General features: G+C 34.2%; 1 protein-coding gene across 1 annotated transcript in view; it reads right to left on the bottom strand.

Moving 5' to 3' along the window:
- The window catches only part of ROBO2 (roundabout guidance receptor 2), a 599,260-nt gene that overhangs the window by 95,615 nt on the left and 481,686 nt on the right, over positions 1-21,959 (bottom strand). Inside the window, exons 10-15 of the mRNA XM_042954335.1 lie at positions 17,505-17,629; positions 12,524-12,695; positions 7,357-7,562; positions 2,961-3,042; positions 2,356-2,518; positions 557-723 (exon numbers count right to left, since the gene is read on the bottom strand). Of these exons, the coding sequence (XP_042810269.1) occupies positions 557-723; positions 2,356-2,518; positions 2,961-3,042; positions 7,357-7,562; positions 12,524-12,695; positions 17,505-17,629 (915 nt within the window). The remainder of the gene's footprint in view (positions 1-556; positions 724-2,355; positions 2,519-2,960; positions 3,043-7,356; positions 7,563-12,523; positions 12,696-17,504; positions 17,630-21,959) is intronic.

The raw sequence follows: 21,959 nt of genomic DNA, 5'->3' as shown, positions 1-21,959 counted from the left end.
CTTGACCAAACATCACCTGGAGAGCACCTTACCACAGACTGCAGGGCTGCACCCCCAGAGCTTCTGAACTGCGGATCAAGAGTCTGCCTTTCTAACATGGTCCTACATGATGCAGATACTGCTTCTGTAGGAACTACACCTGGAGACTCTCTGCACTAAAAACAGAATTCTTGAACACTACGAGTAATGATGATATCCCTATCTGGGCATTGTATCCATTAAAGATCAGTTTTTGCTATTGCAAAATTAGTTTCAAAAGTGGCACATGTTTCCTCCCTTTGAAATATGGTAAAGCCCTAACTTAGGTGATTTACTCTTACTATGTATATGGACCCAATTATTTTGTTTATCTTTTACTAAACAGACCCTGACAATTCCCAGAAGAGGACACACTCACCAAGGTGAACAGCAAGTTCCTTTCCCTGGATCAGGTCTAATGAATCATTGTAATAAGTGATCAGACACATGTATCTTTCCTCACACAATCCCTTTGTTCTCAAAGATCTGCTTAATGCCTCCTTCCAGAACCAGTCATGTTTACAGCTATTGAAATTACCTTGTGTGCGCACAGGATCTGACATCGGGCTTGGGTCGCTCAGACCTTGGGGGTTGATTGCTCTGACCATGAATAAATAGATCGTGTTGGGCCGCAGGCCTCTCACTGTAAAGAGGGTAGTCTTCACATGGTTTGCCACTGTCTGCCAGCTATTGCTCACGGATTGGCTGAAACATGAACAGGACTTTCATTTAAAGAACTGTCTTAAAGGTATCGGAAATGGAGTTGGGCATCAATGACAAAAGTTAATGGCTGAAAATTAAACACACACACGCACAACACTTGAAGTGTTAAGCCCAATAAATGAAACATTTGGATGATTTCTGTTTATTCAACAACAAAGCCGAGCCCACCTAACGGAAGTGCCATGCACAACAAAATTAAACTCAGCCCAGGAGATGTGACAGCACTTTGCTAATGCACAGCAGCCCACTAAATGAATACCTGTAAAAGGAACAGAGGCCAAGATCACAACATCAAGTTTATACAATAAATATGGTCCTCGTAAATGTATATATATATATACCTTGAAAAGAATTAACCTGTAGAAAGAATAAATGGACTACAGAGTAAATTATGCCAATACATTTTCCTGTTACAAGGTGTGTTTTCTTTTGCATCAATTCCACATGCAATATTATAATAGAGCCTTCTAAAACTACATATCTGTAAAAGAAGAAAGGAAGCACGTAAGGAATATTTTCCCTTGGTCACATTTTTAATAAAATTGTACATTACATAGTACTGTGATTTCTCATCTTCAAATGGTGAAATACCTCTGAAAATATGTGTGGAAACCCCTTAGCAGCCACTTACAGATGGGATGCCCATTTAGAAAACTTTGTCTAGAGACAAATGCTGTTTTTGTTCATAACGAGAAGAAAATTGTGATTTTTTCAGGGCCGACCATTTACTTTTCAGCAGTTCTTATATATTAAAGCATGAAAATTATAGAAAAATAGTATTTTGAAAGTTGGACATGACATATTTATTGATCATTACCTTAAATAGATTAGGGAAGCCTAAAATGAAAGTAATGATTTGTCCTAATGCTTGAAAATGACAGTGGCTATCACTATCTTTATAAAGGCAAATCAAAGCACATTGAAACAATGCAAACTTCATTTTCTCATTTGTATAAATATTTTATTAAATTTTCATGGTGATTGTATCATGACATTTGCTAATTTATAGTCTATATCCTTACGTTGATGAAATTTTTTTTTTCAAATAGCAATTGGGCATATCTTTGTTTTAGCAACCAGAAGTACATGGAATCAATTCCGTAGCTGTAGTTTTTCATTTTAAAGGCATATCCAATTAATGTATTAAAATATAAAGCATAAAAACAATGGAATAACTTTAAGTTCTGCTTTAATTATTAGGAAGCAAGTTTCCAGGGTTTCATGCCTCAATAAATATTGCAGAACTTAAAAATGTCTGTGCCCAATTGAATTACTTTCTGCCTAGTTCTAATGACAATAATCTCATCTTAAATCTTTACAATGGTCAGGGTAAAGAAGGGATCTATATGATTATGTCATGAGCTAGATCCCCATAGGCTTAGGCATGGGTAATGCATAATTTAATCCTATAATCAACTTATAAATGAAAGAATAACAACAACAACAAAAAACTAGAGTATATCCTTGAATAAAATCAGATATAAAAGATAAGTACTGAAAATGCACTGTTAAACATGTTCTTAAGATAAAACAGCAGGATAGCTCACATGAGATTTTAGGATATAGGAGCTAAAGCAAAAACCCATGGAGAAAAGAAAAGGAAGTGTCCCATACCTGAAAGCCTCAATGATATATGCACTTGCTGGAAAGGCTCCAGGGGTACCTGGTTGCCAGGACAAGGTGACACTGTTCTTAGTAACATCAGTGACCTGTGGTTTGGATGGTGGCCCTGGCAGGTCACTTAAATCATAATTTTTACTGATTGTTGCTCCAGAGTCTATAGAGGACAAACAGAAAATGCTTCATTCCTGATTGCATATACTGACATAATACTTAAAAACAGGAAAAACAGTCTGTTAAAGAAATTGACCTAGACAATGAGCAGTTCATTTTCATGAATCAAAAGTATATAAATGAATATTTGCTTTTCCTACATGTTACCAAATACTTTCACATAAGCTCTAGAATTGCTTATTCTTCAGAGAGAGATAATAAATACACTTATCAAGGACAAAAAGCAAGAAAATCTCTCCCCTTAACTATATCAGATTGCATATATGCAATGTTTTGTGGAGGAATTGAAAAGTGGCATACGACTTAGTTTTTACATTCAATGAATTTAAAATCTGAATCTGAATCTTCAACTGTTATTTGGTAATGAGCTAATCACTAAAATGGACTCGAGTTTTCTTCTGTTAAGGTAATTCCCAAGGACTCACCAGTCACATCCAGCACAGCACTCCAGGAAGTCTCCCCACTTGAACTTGTAGCCACACAAGTATAAGTACCAGTATCAGAAATCTAGTGTGCAAGGGAGGGAGAGAATTCAACTCTTTCAATTAATTTGTATTTCGTCAATCTCAACAAGGTAACATTTAATTTCTTAAAATGTGGTATGTCATTTAGCTGTCAAAATTATTCATTAGAATGAATCACAGGTACACATAAAATATTAAAATAAACTCATATAATATATTATTTTATTCATAAAAGGAATTCAATGATTTTTTATTATACTTCTACAATTAAATGTTATTTGTCTGGTAAACTCTCTTTGACCCTCTTGCCTCTGTGGTAATGCCCTTATCTTTGTATAACTCCAATTTATAATGCGGCTTCGCTGTGTGAGAGTTACATGCAGGCAACTCAGGACAGAACTTTTCAGAATCTTATAAATATTCAGAGATGAGAAATGCAAAGCTGTCCTCTCTATCTCCAATACATTATGTTTCAATGGAGAAAATGTACTCAGGAGTAAATAAGCACTGAAATAACACGGGGCTGGTCTTCTTTTTTTTAAGACATGGAGAAAGTGAAGAAGGAAAACACACACACACACACACACACACACACAAAACCTAAGCAACTAAATCTCTCCCCATAAATAAATTAGTATTCACTTATATTTAAGTTGTAGTAGTGTGACAGAGAATGAAATAAAGTTGTATCATTAAAAACCAAACAAACCATGTCTATGGAATCATTGCACTTTAGAGCTGAAAGGGACCATGCAAATAACTCATTCATAACTCTTTGAAGCGTACTTAAAAATTGTCATTTCATCGGTCACTTAAACTGTTTTTGTTATTCATTTGAAGAGTGGCAAAAGATTTTTAAAGTAGTTGATAATACAATCAGTTTGATCACCAAACTGAATGAGGCAGGTCGTCTGACATAAGATTAAAATTCTGTGATAAGGATGAGTCTAATTGTTGATGAAATCTGAGAGTTCATGGAATATACCTGCTGGGTTCAAAATGTAAGTGTATTGGTGACTCAACCTTCCACAACTAAATCTCAGGTAAATTATTAGTGCATGGATGTTACTGCTGTGCCACTGTTTTAATTGATTTTAAATGTCATTATGTATTGTAACTTGAGTTTCAAAGTGCTCATCATTCGAACGGCACATCATTCTTTGCCATGTTATCTTCATACAATTGTCTTCTATTATACAGCAGGATGATGGGGGATAGCCACTGTAGAAAGAGCCATTCTTTCAAATGTGGCTGTGCATGCATTATAGTCATTAGAAATCTCTCCATTTAAGAAGCATCACTCACAAACTAAATATAATGAGCCAAGGTTGGATTTTAATGTGATGTTCATTTGAATATGGTCTGTGAAAGAGTAAAGAATTTGCATTTTATTATAGCTGTTGAACTAAAATGTAGCACTTGTTATTATGTGCAAATGCTAAAATAAGTGTATGTAGGTAATGCTTCTTAACTACATCTCCTTGTCATTGTGTAGAGACACGGTCTGACATTAGCTGTGGTAGGTAGGTTTTAATGAGTATGGGAATATTCTACTTCTCGAAAGACACAGATTCAGTTACCAATTAGCTGGACTATGAGAATACAGTGTTCATCACGTTATTTTTCCCCCCTTGCATTAAGTACCAGAAAGAAGAAAGAAAGAAAAAGAAAGAAAGAAAGAAAGAAAGAAAGAAAGAAAGAAAGAAACGGTGAGACACAAAGGAATATGACCTACAGAAACCCTCTCTTGACTGTACGAATGAAGTACTGTAAAGCACATTTTTAGCTCCCTTTAAAGACAGTCATTTTACAGAAAAAGAACAACATTTTCATACTGGAGTTTATCAAAAGCAATATCTGAAGCTGAAATATCATTGCTAAAAACTCACTCCTGCATTACCATCATCGCCACTACATTCATTTTTATTCCTTTAACTTTAAATATTTTCTTTTCAGGTACTTCATATCTCTTCTATCCTTCTCTCTTTATCTTTAACCAAGTGCTTTAAAAAAATTAATGTGCTGGCACACTCTATCACCTGCTTTTCTCCTCGTGTGGTTGGCTGTCGACAAGCCTCCAGGAGTTTGCATCCCAGAGAGACTGCTCAGAAGCCTGTCACAGGGCTCAAAGTTTGTTTGACATCATCAAGCACCTACCTTTAATTGCTTCTTTCAAACACTACTGGGGATCTTGACTATTCAAGCACACCCTTTAATTCAGCAGTACAGTGAAAATGCATTAACCTCCATGGCCCAAGACTGACTTTAGCCCAAAGAGAGAGGTTAAAGTGTTTACTCAAGGAGAGTTGGCATTAATTTTTTAATAACTCCCATTTGTTCAAAGAAGGTTAACAATTAATTTACTATCAATAAAAAGGCTAAAATCTGTACTAATTTACTTTTCTTTTAAGTTAATTTGACAGTATTTTTCTAGTTAAAGTGATAATTAATGCTTATGTCTTAAAATGAAAAATAACTATATATTAATGTTATTAACAAATACACAAATTAACAAAAGTTTGTGTGTTTGTGTATGTACATACTGCAAAAAGAGTTCTTCCTTTTTTGTATATGTCTGTGTGATACACTGATAAATAAGAAGTGATTGTAAATGTATCTGTATTTTAAGATAATAATCCATGTTGTAATTGTTTAAAAATACATGTTACAAAAAATATTTTATCTTCTTCTCCTAGTTTCTGGATGCTAAAATTCAGCATTGTTTTTCCCACTTTTTTTTATCTTGGTTATACTTAAACATTTTTTGTTTGTTTAACATTTATTCATTTTTGAAAGGCAGAGAGAGACAGAGCGTGAATGGGGAGGGGCAGAGAGCGAGAGAGACACAGAAACAGAAGCAAGCTCCAGGCTCCGAGCACAGGGCTTGAACTCATGGACCGCGAGATCATGACCTGAGCCAAGGTTGGCCACTTGACCAACTGAGCCACCCAGGCACCCCTCTTGGTTCTACTTAGATACCAGATCCTACTAATTGTTCATCCACCAAATAATTTTTAATTAATTTTTGTTCATGCACTATTATATCTTATTTCTGGTTCTCATTCACAATCTTTTGATTATTCTAGCATGTTCTTCTATTTTAGTGTAGTGATTGCCACATGGAGGGGAGGCTGTCTACATTTTGTTGAATGAAGTGAATATACTTGTAGAAGGTGGGTGGTCCCCATGATAACATCCAACTGGTATTCACATCTTGTATAATCAAGTCCTCACCATGAATGTGTGGGGGAACTGTTGACTTGCTTCTGGACAAAAGAATACAGCAAGGGTGATAGGATGTCATATTTGTGATGCATAAGATGTCACATCTTATGTTACATAATATTATAATGCCTGTCTTGCTAGAAGGCTCTGTACTTTCTTGAGTTTCAGGAAGCAAGTAGTCATAATGGGAATATCAGTACGGCAAGGAACTAAAGGCAGCCTTCAGTAAACAGCAAATAAGAAGCTGAGGTAATCAGTATGGTAGCCATAAGAAACTAAATGCTGTCAACAATCATGTTGCTCAGAGTCAACCCTATCCCCAGTCAATCTTCAGATGAGACCACAACCCTGATACCCGATTGTAACTTTGTGACACCTGGAAGTAGAAGACCCGGTTAAGTCATGCCCAGACTCCTAACCCCACAGAAACTATGAGAGTAACTCTATGTTCCTTTAAGCCTTTAAATGTTTGCTAATATTGTTAAATAGCAGTAGACAGCTAATACGATATTCAGAAATAGGCATTTGAGTTGCTTCTGAAGTACGTTTAATATGTTAAGTTGGCAGGAATGGTCATTCTCTAGCACATCATCTTCTGTTAAAAGAACAACAATGACTTGTCCTTGCCCACAGGTTTAAATCTGTACTCCAGAGCAACTTAACCAAAAATGTAAGATTTTCCACCCACTAGCCAAAGCTGCCTTTTATGTACTCAATCTTACCTCTAGTTTTTTCCACATAATAGTTTGGCCAAGCCAACTTATCCACAATTCCTTGAAAGCTTCCTTTACTCAAGAGAGTAAATCAGAAGCATTTGACACTTTCCAATTATAAATATCCTATTACTATCATTAACTTCATGTGTTTATGATTTTTAGCTTTATCATTTGGGTAAGTGTGAGCTGGGATGAAAGAATAGAAAGTTTCTAGGTCTGTTATGAACTTATCACCAACATAAGGACTTTCCTTCTAATTTCAATTCATCATTTGTAAAATAAGATATAACATGGCCTACCACAAAAGGTAGAGCAACTGTACTAGTCTGTGAGATTTTAAGTTCACAAAGCAATTTTTCCCTAGGGTGATGCTTATGCGGAAATGAAGATCCAAATACAAGTCAAACATTACTTACCCGTAAATTCTTAATCTGCAATGTTCCTTGTTCTTGTATAGTTGCTCTTGGATCTCTACCCAGGAAAGTAAATCCCTCCTTTAACCAGCTAATTACAGGAAGAGGGTCACCAGTTGCTTTACATTTCAGCAACGCTGTGCCATCTACTGCTAGTGTTTGGTTGGCCGGGCCTTGTAGAATTATGGGTGGAGGTCTATCTGTCAAAACTAAAGGATACGAATATTTTCAGGATATTTTAACTTCTAAGAAGTTATATTATACGATTAGATGTGAATTACACACATATTATAATTTATTCAGCATATTCTTTATCCATTATGTATTTATTGTCTATATATACTATACATACGTTATATTTACTGAGGACATACTATTATTTGTAACTAACTCTGAATTACCGACAGTAGATGACAACGAAATAAATTCTGACATTTTAGTATTGTTGAAAGTCTTAATCATATTGAAATTAAAATTAAAATATAGAGAGCTCATGGCAGTTATTCATAAAATGTCCATTTTGTCTCTTATAGGCATATTTAAGAAAGTCTGTGGAGTGTCATATGGGTATAAACAATTTTTACTTTTGCTTTTATTATAAATATATGCATAATACATAATATCTCCCTTCAAAGCACCTTGCTGTATTCACATAGATTATGATATTTTGGTTGATGTAAGTTACTAGGTATAAACACTTTATTTCCAAGACTATGACACTGGGAGTTAGAGTATAGTAATCCAATTCGGATGACATGATTTTACTATTCCTTAGAATTAAGCAAAGAAATCTGTTTGTACTATATTTGCGGTATGAAAAAATAGCGTTTTCATTTCAAATAAGTGTTTACCTATATATCAATTTCTATGTTCATCTGGGTAAAATTTATACAATATCATAAACTTCTAGTTCAGTGTTTTTTTTTTTTTCAACGTTTTTTATTTATTTTTGGGACAGAGAGAGACAGAGCATGAACAGGGGAGGGGCAGAGAGAGAGGGAGACACAGAATCGGAAACAGGCTCCAGGCTCCGAGCCATCGAGCCTGACGCGGGGCTCGAACTCACGGACCGCGAGATCGTGACCTGGCTGAAGTCGGACGCTTAACCGACTGCGCCACCCAGGCGCCCCAACTAGTTCAGTGTTTTTTAAAAAATATTTTGTAGCAGTATTTGCAGTGCCTTTGGAAGTATTTCATAATGATTTAGGAAGTATATCAGAATGTATAGTATGATTTAAATGGGTGATACAAATAGGGACACAATTGGATGCAAACTTTTATCCAGAACTCATTAGAACACTACATAATAAAGCTGACATGTCCATCCATGTCCAAGTGAGGCTTTCTTAAGAGAAAGTTCTGTATTCAGCATAGAGTTTGGTTAGCTACCCAAAATATTTATGTATGTTTCTATTACATTTATGATATAATTACCAAAAATCTTTATATCATATATAAACACAAACTTCCACAGAAAGGAAAAAAAAAGAATGGTGGATTTTAATGATTTAATGATTGCTAAGCAACTATGAGGAGAAAGTGGCTTTGAAGAAAGTAATCTTGTGTTAAATATACATAATCAAAATATCATTTTGCTCATTAATACTCTAATATTCTTAGTCCACAGCTTTCATGAACAATAGTTTATATGATTAGCTATTTCCCAATCCATATGCATCATATTTACTATTATAATTCATGGTTTGGGGGAAAAACATTAAATTAACCAGCACTTTTATAGCCTACCACGAGAAAGCCAACAAATTTTGATTTAAAATAGAAGTTATGAAATAGATCCACTGCATGTCAAGATACAGTGGATTTTCAATCACACTAACACTACTACCTCAAAATATATATTACAATGTGTGCTTAGGTCTGTGTGTGTGTGTGTGTGTGTGTATGTAAATAAATATATATTTGTAAATGTACACATATATATACATAAATATATATATGTAACAACCTTATAAAAACCTAAGAAAACAATAAAATTTTGTTTGTATATTATTTGTAAAGAAAAATTAGAACCAGTTATTTCCTGATTTTCTTGATCAAATTCTTCATTTTAAAAATAAATAAAATAATCTTCAGATAGTGTGAAAACACGATATACACCAATACTGACTCATCTAGCAGTAACTGCACAAACTGATATTCAAACTGAATATTCATGGAAATTACTTTCTTTATGGGTCATAAATAGAAGGCCAATTCACAAAATATTATAAATGATTTCTAAATTTAATGAGAAAAATGGGTCTGCATTACCAGGGTAGAATCTATTTATTCAATTTTAAATATTCCTACTCCTTTGTTTCAATTTAAATATCTCTACAGAATTCAGGTAATTTCTTATGACCTGTTTTTATTTTTATATCCCTGAAATCATTAGATACAGCCAAGGACATCTAATTAGTTTCTTTCTTTTTTATTGCTCAAATGAGTAGCTCAAAGTCTTTTTAATGAATTTGATCAATAAAGTAATTGAAAATCTCCTGGCCAGAAGGAATTTTCAGTTTCAAAGATGTTATGTGTGAGAGATGACCACAGGTTTCCATGACACTGAGGTCAAAGGTTAAATGAACATTTAGGGTTTCCAGTGATCTGTGAACAACTCCATGGTTTTCTCTAACTATGCATTATAAATCCTCAATAAACCATTCATATAAGATCATGGTGTGACATTTATTGTCAATATAATATATAAATACATTTCTTCTTTCCAGTCCCTTTAGATTCTATTGACTCTACTCAGAATTCTCATTACAATTTTCTCATTCTCTGAGATACAGAGCAAAAGAAAAGAAGAAATGAACAGTGCCAATGAATTAATGAGAAGGTCTTCTAAAAGGATATTTTGAAATTCAAGTATATTGAAGCATCTTCATTCAATCTATAATCAGTAAAATTATCACTCAACAGAGCATTTCATCACCATTAGCAATCTCATCTTATATGAACACTTGAGTTAAAAATACTTCCCAGAAAGGAGTTTAAGTGCAAAAATGTAGCAACAGAAACATCTCTATGGATGTTTTGCTTGTTTCTCTGAACACAACATACGTTTTTATTCTACACTGGAATTTCAATTGGCTCTAAATTGCCCTGGGTCACACCCTCCAAAAAATGTTCCAAATGAAAATGATAGCTCATGTACCATTAAATTGTTAACCAATCTGAAAAATTCAAAACTATGAATAGAAGCAAAGTCATCAGCCAATGTGGCAAGTTAATATTAAGAAACAGTTATTTATAATAATAGTGTCTGTGTGTGTGTATGTGTTTATGTCTTGAAGTTAGAGTTTTTTACTGTCAAAATCAATAACTCTATAACCTTCATTCAATGTTTTTGCAAAAGGATCTTTACTTTGTGATTGCTTACTTAAGTAAAAATCAATGTAGGAATTAATATTCATGCCAGTTGTAACAAAATGTTCACAATCATTTCAGTCATCAGGTTTAAACTTATTTATCACTCTTTTACTTTGAACCTCAGAAACAAAGCTAGAATAACTACTGTTCCATGAGATTACGTCATCAACCAACACCAGGAAAATAAAAGTTTTCCTTTTCATTGCATCGGACATGATTCGGAATATCTGTCCTATCAATCGGCTCTTCTAATTCATCAATTTTGCTTTCTAAAATATGGTTTGTCTTTTATATAACAATTTCTTTATTTAGAAATGTTTTAAAGTCTGTCCTTTGTAAAATAATATAAGCAGCTAGATTAAAGTGGAGGTCTTCAGGATTATGTTTGGAATATCTTTTATATATATCATATATATATCATTATATATATATCATATATATCGTATATATGATATATATCACATATATATCATATTATATGATATATAACACATATACAGTATATATGATATATATATCATATATATATAAAACAACTTAGGCTATGGCCAGAATATCTTGTTTTCCCAGTATATGTACCTGGATATTTTTGTTAATGGTAGAAAATATATGGACTTTAAAAGGATGAATAATTATCTTTTATTTCTTTTAAAAAATACATAGGTATTAAGGATCAAAACTCTTGCCCATATAAAGGAAGAATTTCTTAGCATTGTTACTCTTGAACCTGACTTCTTTCAGTTTCATGACAGGTCTCTGCAACATCAGCAGGTACAGCTATTAATGACTGAATGTTCCCTCAGCCAATGTTTGTCTGTTCCATTCATTCCTATTCCTATTCCTAATAGGTGCTGAATCAGGCAATATCATGGACAGATATTAAAAAAAATATTTCCTTTCTATTAATTTTAAATTACCACATAATATACATGTAAGTTTGATTTATAAAAGTGAATCAAATTTCATGATCAGAGAAGGAAGAAAATCAAAGAGGTCACAAACCAAAATTCTTGAATCTCAGAAGTCAGCATCAAGGGAAAATAAAAACCTCACAAACCTCAGAATATAGGAGAATAAGAGAGAATTTTTGTTTTAGTCATCACAGAACAGGGCTTAAATTCATACTCAGGGTCAGGAAGTATCTAAACCTGCCTACCTATCAATTGTGACAAATAAGCAATCAGGGGAGAAAAGACAGATTATGAAAATCGCTATATTTTTTTCAACTATTACTATAAATGTAGCCGTTTCAGTTAAGATTTATAGTACATATGTACAAATAAAAAATAACAATTTTAGGATCCATCAGTAGTTTGGAAGGTATTTAATTAATTTACCTTAGTGAATGAATAATTAAAAAGTCATAGGATATCATAATGTGATTAGCTAACTGAAAATTCATCTGTTTCCATTGATAATATTAAACATGATATCTCTTCCTCTTTCATGAAATAAAATTATTAATATCCATCAGAAGCAATCATGTCAGCATAAGACTAAAAACATATACAGATGACATTATACACACGAAGTATGATGTCATTTATTTAAAATAAGGCATCATTCTATTTTTAAGAATAAAATAGATAATCTTTGATATTCTTCTTTGGGAAAGCAAATGGTATTAAATCAAGGAGAACTAGAAACTGTTAAAAATGTTATTTTACCTAGAGTTAAACTTAGAAGATAAGCATTCATTTACATAGTTAGCAACCCAAAAATTTCACTTGGTTAAAATGGAACTTGAAATAAAAGGTACTATTTTCCTAAGACAAATCAAACAACAATATCGCACCATCAGTAACTTCCAGTTGAGCTTTTGCTAAAATGCTTCCAGCCACAGTTAGGGCCTGGCAGATATAATAACCCGCGTCTGATCGTTGAATGTTGGTTATTGTGAGGTCTCCAGTTGGCGAAACAGAGCATCTACTGTTGGGTTGCTGGGGTTGGTTTGGGAAAAGCAAGTTCTGTGGAAGAAACACAATCTCATCAATATCTTTTCCCATTCAGAAGGACAATTACATTAACAATGGCTATTATGATTACTGGAATATTGTTGGGAAAAGAAAATAAAGTTATTATAAAAATATGGTGTTGAAATGACTAAATGCCACATAGTGTTTCACTGGGAACTTTTTCCAAATCATGCAAAAATAATGTGCTCTAAGAAGTCAACATGCTCTATTCTGAAGGAATAATCCTTTAAAATACCTCGATCTTTATCTTAACCATTTACTCTCTCCCTGACTTACTGCTAGTTACTCAATATCTTTGAAACATGATTTACTCATCTGTAAAATGGGCATAATAATGACTCTCATCAGACATTGTGATAATGTGGAATGTAACTTAACTATGCATGTGAATTATGAACTGCATATTACTAAGGAATGCAAAATCAATTTCCACTTCTCATTTTGAATACTTGATGTAATTATCTGAATTTCTCATAAAGATATTCAAAAGGGTGTGGCCGAGACTGACAGAGAGAGACAGCCAAATCTTCTCCTGCTATAAGATTTCTGCAGATTGTAACAGGTTTTTTTTAAATGTTTATTTATTTTGAGAGAGGGGGTGGGGTAAAGAGAAAGGGAGAAAGAGAATCCCAAGCAGGCTCTGCACTCTTAGCACAGGGCATGATGTGGGGCTCGATCCCACCAAATGTGAGATCATGACCTAAGCCAAAATCAAGAGTCGGACGCTTAACTGACTGAGCCACCCAGGTGCCCAAGTAACAGCTTTGAAAGGAGGTAGGTTTAAACAATACCATATATGCAAGATTAAGCAAATCATTGAAAATAAAAAGGAGATGCATAATGCTTCTGAAGTGTGCATGTGCCCTTAAAGAATTTCATAATATGGACTTTTTATGAAAAATTATTTTATTATACATCTCACATTAAACACAAGCAGCTGAATCATAAAACTTTGAAAGTCCCTATATGAGAACAGTAATGTTAACTTGGATGACCCATGTTGCTTTACTGTTGTTCAATTAGGTAAAACATTTGGGTATAACAAATCATATTGAGATATGTTTCCAGGTTGGATTATAAATAAGAACATATCAATTTTTATGTTGTATTTACTTACAAAAAAGCACATTATAACCCTCTGGGATCTGTTTCTCGACATAGTAATTAATTTTCCAGGTTTGTAATTAAACAGTTTCAATACGTTACAATCAGGAGGTAATAACATTCAATTAAAGGCCTAAGACACATTTTCACCTTAAAATGTTTTTACCCTTGAAGTAATACCAATGGAAGAGGATAAAATAGGGTATTAACACTTTTCAATTACGCTAAATGACTTTAATCCTACGAATGATGTCCTACTTTAATTAGAAGCTCTTCTCTTTATTGCAACATGATGGATGTCCACTTTATTAGATTTGAGTGTGACACTATAAGCCCACTTTACATAAACATTACCATGTTATTAAGCCCTTTCTAAAAGAACTGATGTTTGCAAGCATGTCAGGAATATAATTTCAAAATGCTATTGCCCTCCTATAAAACTTGTATTACTATATAAGGCTCGACATTTTCATGCATATGAAACAATTTGAGAACAAGCTAATTCTCTTGTGGAATCCAAATATATTACTGAAATAAACCACCTAAAAAAGAAGGGTCTAAATTTTAAAGCTACTTGCAAATGATACAATAACTCAAAGTATGCACTTTCCTGCAATTAGCCATTAGAATACTAATTTACATAGTACTAATACATCAGATAGGCTTAATTCTCTCTGGGATCTCTTCCTCTACAACGTAATATCAGTCCACCTTCTAAATGATTCGTTGACATGGAAAATGGCATATGATTGAGGTTAACCCATCATCTTTATTCGCTGCTTGTGTGACATAGGCACAAGAAAATGGATTGCAAGCAAAACCCAGGAATTCTACAGAACTCCTCTTGCCCTGAAGTGGCTGGGTATCCTATTAGTGCTAATAGGCATTATCAGCACATATTGAGGAATATGGACCATTAAGTCCAGGCTCTTAACTCTCTCCACTGATGGAGAGTCATAGATCACTGTAAAAATTGGATACTGGAGACAGTAAGACCGATTTATTTTTCCTAATATTCCAATTCATAATTTAAAACTTTACAATTTGCTCAAGCAATTCACTTTTATTCTCATTTACAGTCTCTCTCTCTCTCTCTTTCTCTCTCTGATGCAAGGGAGATAGATGAAGATAAGAAAACCAGACCTATGAACATAGTCAAATCAAATTATCTAACTGGAATTTTTTTCCAGAGATTAATGTCTCTGGGATTACATGCCACTTTGTCAAATAACAGAAAAAGAAGTACCTTAATGCTATTTGATTACTTTAAAAAACATTAAAGCAGAATGTAGCATATTTAAATATCATGTTTATTGGGCCACAGGACCAAAACATGTTCTGTTTTGACCAAAACATTATGATGCAATATCTTGTATCAACCTAGAGCTATTTTAGGGCATGATATTTACACATGGTATAGCTGTATCTATATAATAACAACATATATAATAATGGGATTTGACTCAATACATGGATTTAAAGTATAAATTTGCAACAATCAAGTTTCTCTACATCATTATATTTATAAAATTGATAAATAAATAACATATTCATATCACTATGTTTGCTATCAGTGGCTTAAAGGAGTAACTTTTATGGACCCCATAGCCCCCCAGGGTGGGTGAAGGGAGGGAGCTACAGGAAAGAGAAAGGATCTTGTAGAGCTACCACGGCTCTGTAGGGTTCACCCATCCTAGGTTTCTCGAACACTGTGTGAGTCTGGGGCTTGGTGAGGGGCAGTAGTGTCCGGGCAGTGGGGGAGTTCAGGTCCTGGCATCCCTGGCCTGAGCAGAAGTATGAACTTGCCACTTCAGCCAGGATACAGGGGAGGCACTTCACATTCTCCTCATTTCTAACATCTTGTCAGACCTTCATAATGTGCAAAGCAGTTTCACGTAGAAACCAACTTAATCATGTAATCCTCATAACTTATGCAAAGTAAAATGTATTATTCTCACACTTTAGATTAAGAAAAGAAGCTTCAGCGAGGTTAAATACTGCTATAAAGATCGCACACTCATAAGGAGGGAAAATGGCTTTTGAATTCTTTCCTTTTTCAAGGTGTTTGTGTGTGCACGTGTGCACACACATGTGTGATAACTCTTTCATGTTGCTTTATACTCACTTTAGAGTTCAGGATGTTTTCATCAAAAAGCAAATTTTAAGTGAAGAATCAAGAACTTTTGTGAGTAGAAATCTATTCAGTCACTAAGTAGTTAAAAAAATGAATATTAAAGCCTGGAATAGTTCTTTTTTTTAAAGTCTATTTATTTGGGGCGGGGGAGAGAGAGGGAGAAAGAGAATTCTAAGCAAGCTCTGTCAGTGAGAAACCTGACGTGGGGCTTGAACACATGAACTGTGAGATCATGAACTGAGCCCAAATCAAGGGCCAGACCATCAACCGGCCGAGCTACCCAGGCACCTCAGGCCTGGAACATTCTGATGTGGGATAAAGCAATGGACAGCACTTCATCTCATCTTTCTATCACTACCTTTACATCCCATAAATCATAAGGGAAGTGAATCAAACAAGGAGCTTGAGGAAAGGGAGAAAAACAGTTTGTCTATCTTATACTGAGTTGCTAAAACTGCTAATTTTGGGTAGTACAGGAATGTATAGGAGTCCGTGGCATTTAAAGATGATGATGAAGTCAAACATCCTGATGCTTCCCTACTCAGATAATCATACATAAATTCTGACCAACAGGTTTTTTTTTTTAACATAGCCTAAAAATCTATCATCTTTGGCAAGGTTTTTAGATTTCCTCAGACTCTTAATCATGGTTTTCATCATTCCCCAGGAAATTCTTCCAGAATTTGGACTAACAATAACAGGGGCTGAAATCTCTTTCTGAGAACTGTATGCCTCCTTGAAGATTATTCTGGAAAGTCTACAACAAAAATATCTCTGGGTCCTTTAGGAACTCACTGATAAGTCCTTAGGCAAAGAACAGTTTCTAGTGTAAGCTAGAAATGCCATTCATTGCCTGAGAACCTAGAGGCCAAGTGCTTGTCCAAGTTTGGGCCAAGTTGTAAGTGAAAAAAAATTAGTGTATTAAATTGACTTTGAGCAGAGAGTCTGAAAGGCCATGCCACCCAGAGATAGCCATGAGTGAACAAACCAGGGCATGGCAAAGAGCAGACAAGTGTTGGCTCTTTCTGGTATATAATGTGTTATATACCCCGCTATGAAGGAACCCAGAAGAGATGATGGAAGTAAATACTTCTCCCACTCTTAAATGGAAGTATCCTTAAGTTACTGGTAAAGAAAAGGTATTTATACTATCTATCCATGAAAGGGGATTGAAACTGGTTTCTAGGTGGACTGATAAAGGAAATATTGTTTGGCCGTTTTACATGTGCCTGGGATAGTCTAAGCACTTTTTATATACAAACTCATTTAATAATCACAATTCCACTCACTGCAAAGAAGTAAAATTATTTTTCTGTTCAGAGATTTTAAGTAGCTACAGATGAGACTTTTTCAGATAATTTAGTTACACAGAGTTGTACCTATTCTTTTTAAGAGACAAAATTTTGGACAACTCACACTAGACAATAAAGAACATTATATTTGAACATTGTTCTCTCCTTAGAAATAAAATAAATACATCATTGATAGCAAGAAAAGCCAGACAAAGTGAGGAGCACCAGAGATAGGAGGGGTTCAGAAGAGCAGTCAAAGTTCATACTCACCTGGCTGCCTTCTTTTTGCCAAAAAACAGCTGGCTGTGGGTTTCCTTTAGTTTCACAGGGAAATGTCACTGTTCGACCTTGAGCAACAATCTGATCTCTTGGCCTAACCACAAACTGTGGAGGAGCTATAATTTAAAAGGAAAGAAAGTATATAAATATCAACCATTGACAAAGAAAAAGATATCAGAGAAAATCTGGCAGTACATGGATGGCTCAGTGCCAGACAGAAGCTACAGTTTTTAATTTTTTTTTTTTAATTTTGTGAAGCATTTTCCAAAACATGATGGGGAAAGGAGAAGAGCACTCTATAAAATATAAGGAAAAGAAAAGTAAATTTATCAGTAGACATTTTCTAAATGTATATTATTAATCCTGTAGCTCATATATTTGCATAGGAAAATAGATTTTTAATGATGTTCTAATGTTTTTAAGGAAAAACATGGTTTCCCAATTTGGTTTTGTGTTTTGCATAGATAAAGGTAAAAAAAAAATCACTTCATTATACAAGTATCTCTTCTGAAATTAGTCTATTCACAAATATTGGCCATTCCTATATTATTTGTAAGACGTTGTTCTATGTGCAGAGATACCAGAAAGCTTAAAATATAATTCCTATCCTCAAAGTGTTTATAATCTAGAATTGAAGAGTTAATGTGTTGAAGACATCAAAGGATTGAAGAGCTGGGAATTAAATACAAATATAACTAATGATATAATGTCACGTATGAAAGTAGTTGCTTCTACTTAATTCATTTCATTTAGATAAATAAGCATTAGTCAGACAATTACTATGTTCCCCTACAGGACACTAAAGATACAGAGATAAAAAGTATCTATCTTGCAGCTTTCAAGGAACTCACAACCTAAGGGGAAACACAAAACATGATGACAACAGCAAAAGGAAGGTAAAACAATGATCTAAAACCATGCTAAGTTCAATGATTGATGTGCTTTCAGAGCACAGCACAGAGGTATCCCATTCTGTTATGGCAACTACGAAAGGGTTTTTGCAGAAAGTGCACATCATGGGGGCATTAAGGAAAGGGCAGCATTTAGGTAAGTGGTGAAATGAGCACATTCCAAGCAAGGAGTTTACTGAGCAAGGTGCAAGAAGCAAGAACACATCTCGTGTACACTGTGTAATCTGGCAGAAATGAAGGGTCCAGGTTTTGTAAACATCATTGGCTAAAAAAGATGGATTTGGATGCAGCCTAAGAAAGTCTTTGAGAAGCCCAAGTGGGGATTTTCTTCAGGCTCTTTCTACGCTAAGGAGTGCTTGATGCAAAGCAAAATCGTTGGAAAATTTAACCCTCTCAGGAATAAGATATGGATTGTGAGAGAGGCACATCAGTCAACAAAGTAGGAAGTCTGGTTGGAAGATGAGGGAAATGACATAGGCAGAGATAATGAGACCTACACATGAGTAGCTCCATTAGAAAAGAGAATAAAATGATGGGGGTAAAAATCCTAAGGAAGTTCAGGTTTAAGTTGGGAGTTAACTGTAAAAAGAAAGAAGAAAGTGAAAGACAGGAGACAGTATATCTGGAAGTTTTCACAATGACATCTTCTACATATCAAAGCCCACTCCTGTTGAAGAAAAAACAGCGTATTTATTCCATGACTTTTCTCATCATCTGTTTACACTTTAAATCATTGCTGATGCTGAAAAACTTAAGACCAAGAAAAAAACTTTAAAATCAATGTTAATTTTTAAAACCTGCTCTACATGGCAACCATCCTAAAATGTGAACTCTAAACAATTAGAACAAAAAAATGACATTCAATAAAGGTCTTTACCCAAAATTCTTTCAGCCCTTCAGGAGTACACAAGAGCAGGTCCAAGAACAGAGTAAATGTAGGGTAGCCTCACACATATAACAAATTACTCATTCTTACAAGAATGCTAGTATAGAAACAGCAGCCGCATTTTTTTTTTTAATTCACTGAGATTTGTAGTGACTTATTTTTTGGTGTTCTATTAGACTGCCTCCCAACTCGACACATTCAACACATACCCCAGGGAGAGCGGGAATAAATCTACTAAGTGAAATTTTCTTCTATAACTATAGATAACAGAAGACTCAGTCTAACGGGATGGAGAACCCAGATTTATGGATCTATTTGAAGAGAATGTGGTTTATGTTGCCTTGCATTTTCAGGAGATTACTTGCCTCTTACAATCTTCTTGTTATTTCTACACAATTTCACTGAATCAGCAGATACATTGATTTTTGTTCCATGTTTTCTAATAGGAATGATAGATTAAATCAATGTTACAAAATTACTTCAGGGACAACTCTTAAAACATTGCAATGTCCATTTTTCAGGGAAGAGGTGAAACTACCAGATTATTTACACCAAACAAGACTTAAGATTGGTCTCTATCGTCTGTAATATCCAAGAAAGTAATGTATATTAAGTAAAATTTAATGATCAAATATAGTTCCCACTTCTTAGTAATCCTATGAAAGACAAGTTTAGTGCCAATATGGACACTAACTAAGCCAGAAGTATTGAGTAACTTAGCTTGTATCTCATTAAATAAAAAGTAGATTTAGTAAAAATCATTTAACAGTATGATAGAAGTCACATATTCAGCTTATTTGTTCATTTGTATTGCTTTGGCTCACATAACTAGTTAGTAAAATCTTACAGCTCCATATGTGCTATGAAGCCCTTTCCTTATATAATTAATTTTTAAAATGAAATAACCGAGAATACACATGATTGAAATCATCAAATGAAACACCAAATTACAAAATGAAAATATATTTTATAGTTTTCAGCATATTATGCCTACTCTGTATCTATCCATCTATTTCAGTAAAATGAACATCTATACTTTAATTATAACTACAGATTTCCTTAAATTTTTAAGCTTTTAAGAACTTGTTAGTAGATGAGTGATTTTGCAAAATGCTTTTGGAGTCTAGATCCTATAATTTTAACCAGCTGCTAAAAGATACCCCCCAAAAGGACTGGCAAATGACCACATCAATCTCTCCGCTTTCCTGAAAACATAGGATTCATTCATTTATTCATTCAAAATGCATTGACTACAAATTATGAGACATTCTGTTTGGTACAGAGGACGGAAAGCCAAATAAAAAATCAGCAGAAACTCCCAAGTAAATAAGTAAATAAACACAAATATAGAAGAGTATGATTTGTATAATAATACAAATAGCAGTGGGCATTGGATGAGAAAGCTTGGAAAAGCAGCAAACAGACCAGGTGATGAACATGGAAGATGAAGATGCCAGAAAGGGCTATGGTTGAGTTGTGTTTTGAAGCACAAGTAAGAGTTCACTGGATGAAGAGAAGCAGGTCACTTGGAACAGACAGAAGCAGACATAAGGCAGAGACACAAGGGGCTGGATGTGTTAGTGGAGGGTAAATGACCTTAAGAATAAAAAGATGGAGATTCAAAAGTGTTAGAGGGACAGATAATTTGCGCTAAAATAGCTTAAATTTTGCTCTGAAAGCTATGGATACCTGTTCAAAAATGTTGATGCAAGAAAGATGTAATAAAATTTGTGTTTTAGATAGACTGTTCTTTGTAAAAGAGAAAGGACAGATGTGAGGCTGGAAAATCGTAGCAAGCCGGGCAGAAAATCCAGTAGAGGACCGTTAGTCATGGTAGCAACTAAAGAGAACATTTCATCAGAACTCTTAAAGGACAAAGAAATTCTGCAATATTACAATGTAATATTTCCTAATAATGATAGAACCTAAGAAGGCAGGGAATCCATTTTTTTGAGTTTTTACCCAATACTGAACTTTTTGAAAGACCTCTAACAAAATACTCTCAGCATTTGTGTTGTTCATGCTGTGAAGTACTCTTCCACATGATGTTTATTTATATTGTATTTTTATTCCAAATTATTATAAATATACTCCACTTCTAATGTACCAAATAGTTTCTTATCACCAGAACTTAAGCCACACTGGAATGGGACTCACCTTTATCATTTCTAAAATTAAACAAACCAAAATAAACATATCAAAGCCAAGCAAAAAAATTCAAAAGTATTTAAGTCTCTGAAAATGTACATCCTTTCCTATTGTCACTTTCATTTGGACCACCAAACAAATTGCATCAATCACTTTTACTTCTGTGGACTCTGTCTGCTCAAGATCTATATTGCAATCTTCTGTGAAGGGATATCAGCTGAAGGAATTTATTTTTGAGGTTTTAAAATGAAAAACTGCATCAATAATTCTTCTGCTAACATTTCACATTTTCAGTATTTCTGCCAGGTGGCAGTGAAAATGGTTTGAAAAGGCAGTGCTTGGCTGAAGGTACCAATGGGAGGGAGTAGACAGAGAGGTGGCATTTTATCAATACGGCACGGTAGCAAAAAGTGTGCTATACATAAAATGGATTTTCTATGATGCTCTCATTATACATAAAAAAAACATGATTGGGTCCTCAGGATGACAATTCAAAACACA

The sequence above is a fragment of the Panthera leo genome, chromosome C2 (genome assembly GCF_018350215.1).
Source record: "Panthera leo isolate Ple1 chromosome C2, P.leo_Ple1_pat1.1, whole genome shotgun sequence".
In the NCBI taxonomy this organism is placed as follows: domain Eukaryota; kingdom Metazoa; phylum Chordata; class Mammalia; order Carnivora; family Felidae; genus Panthera; species Panthera leo.
The sequence above is the reverse complement of the archived record's forward strand: the minus strand, read 5'-3'. Positions and strand labels throughout refer to the sequence as shown.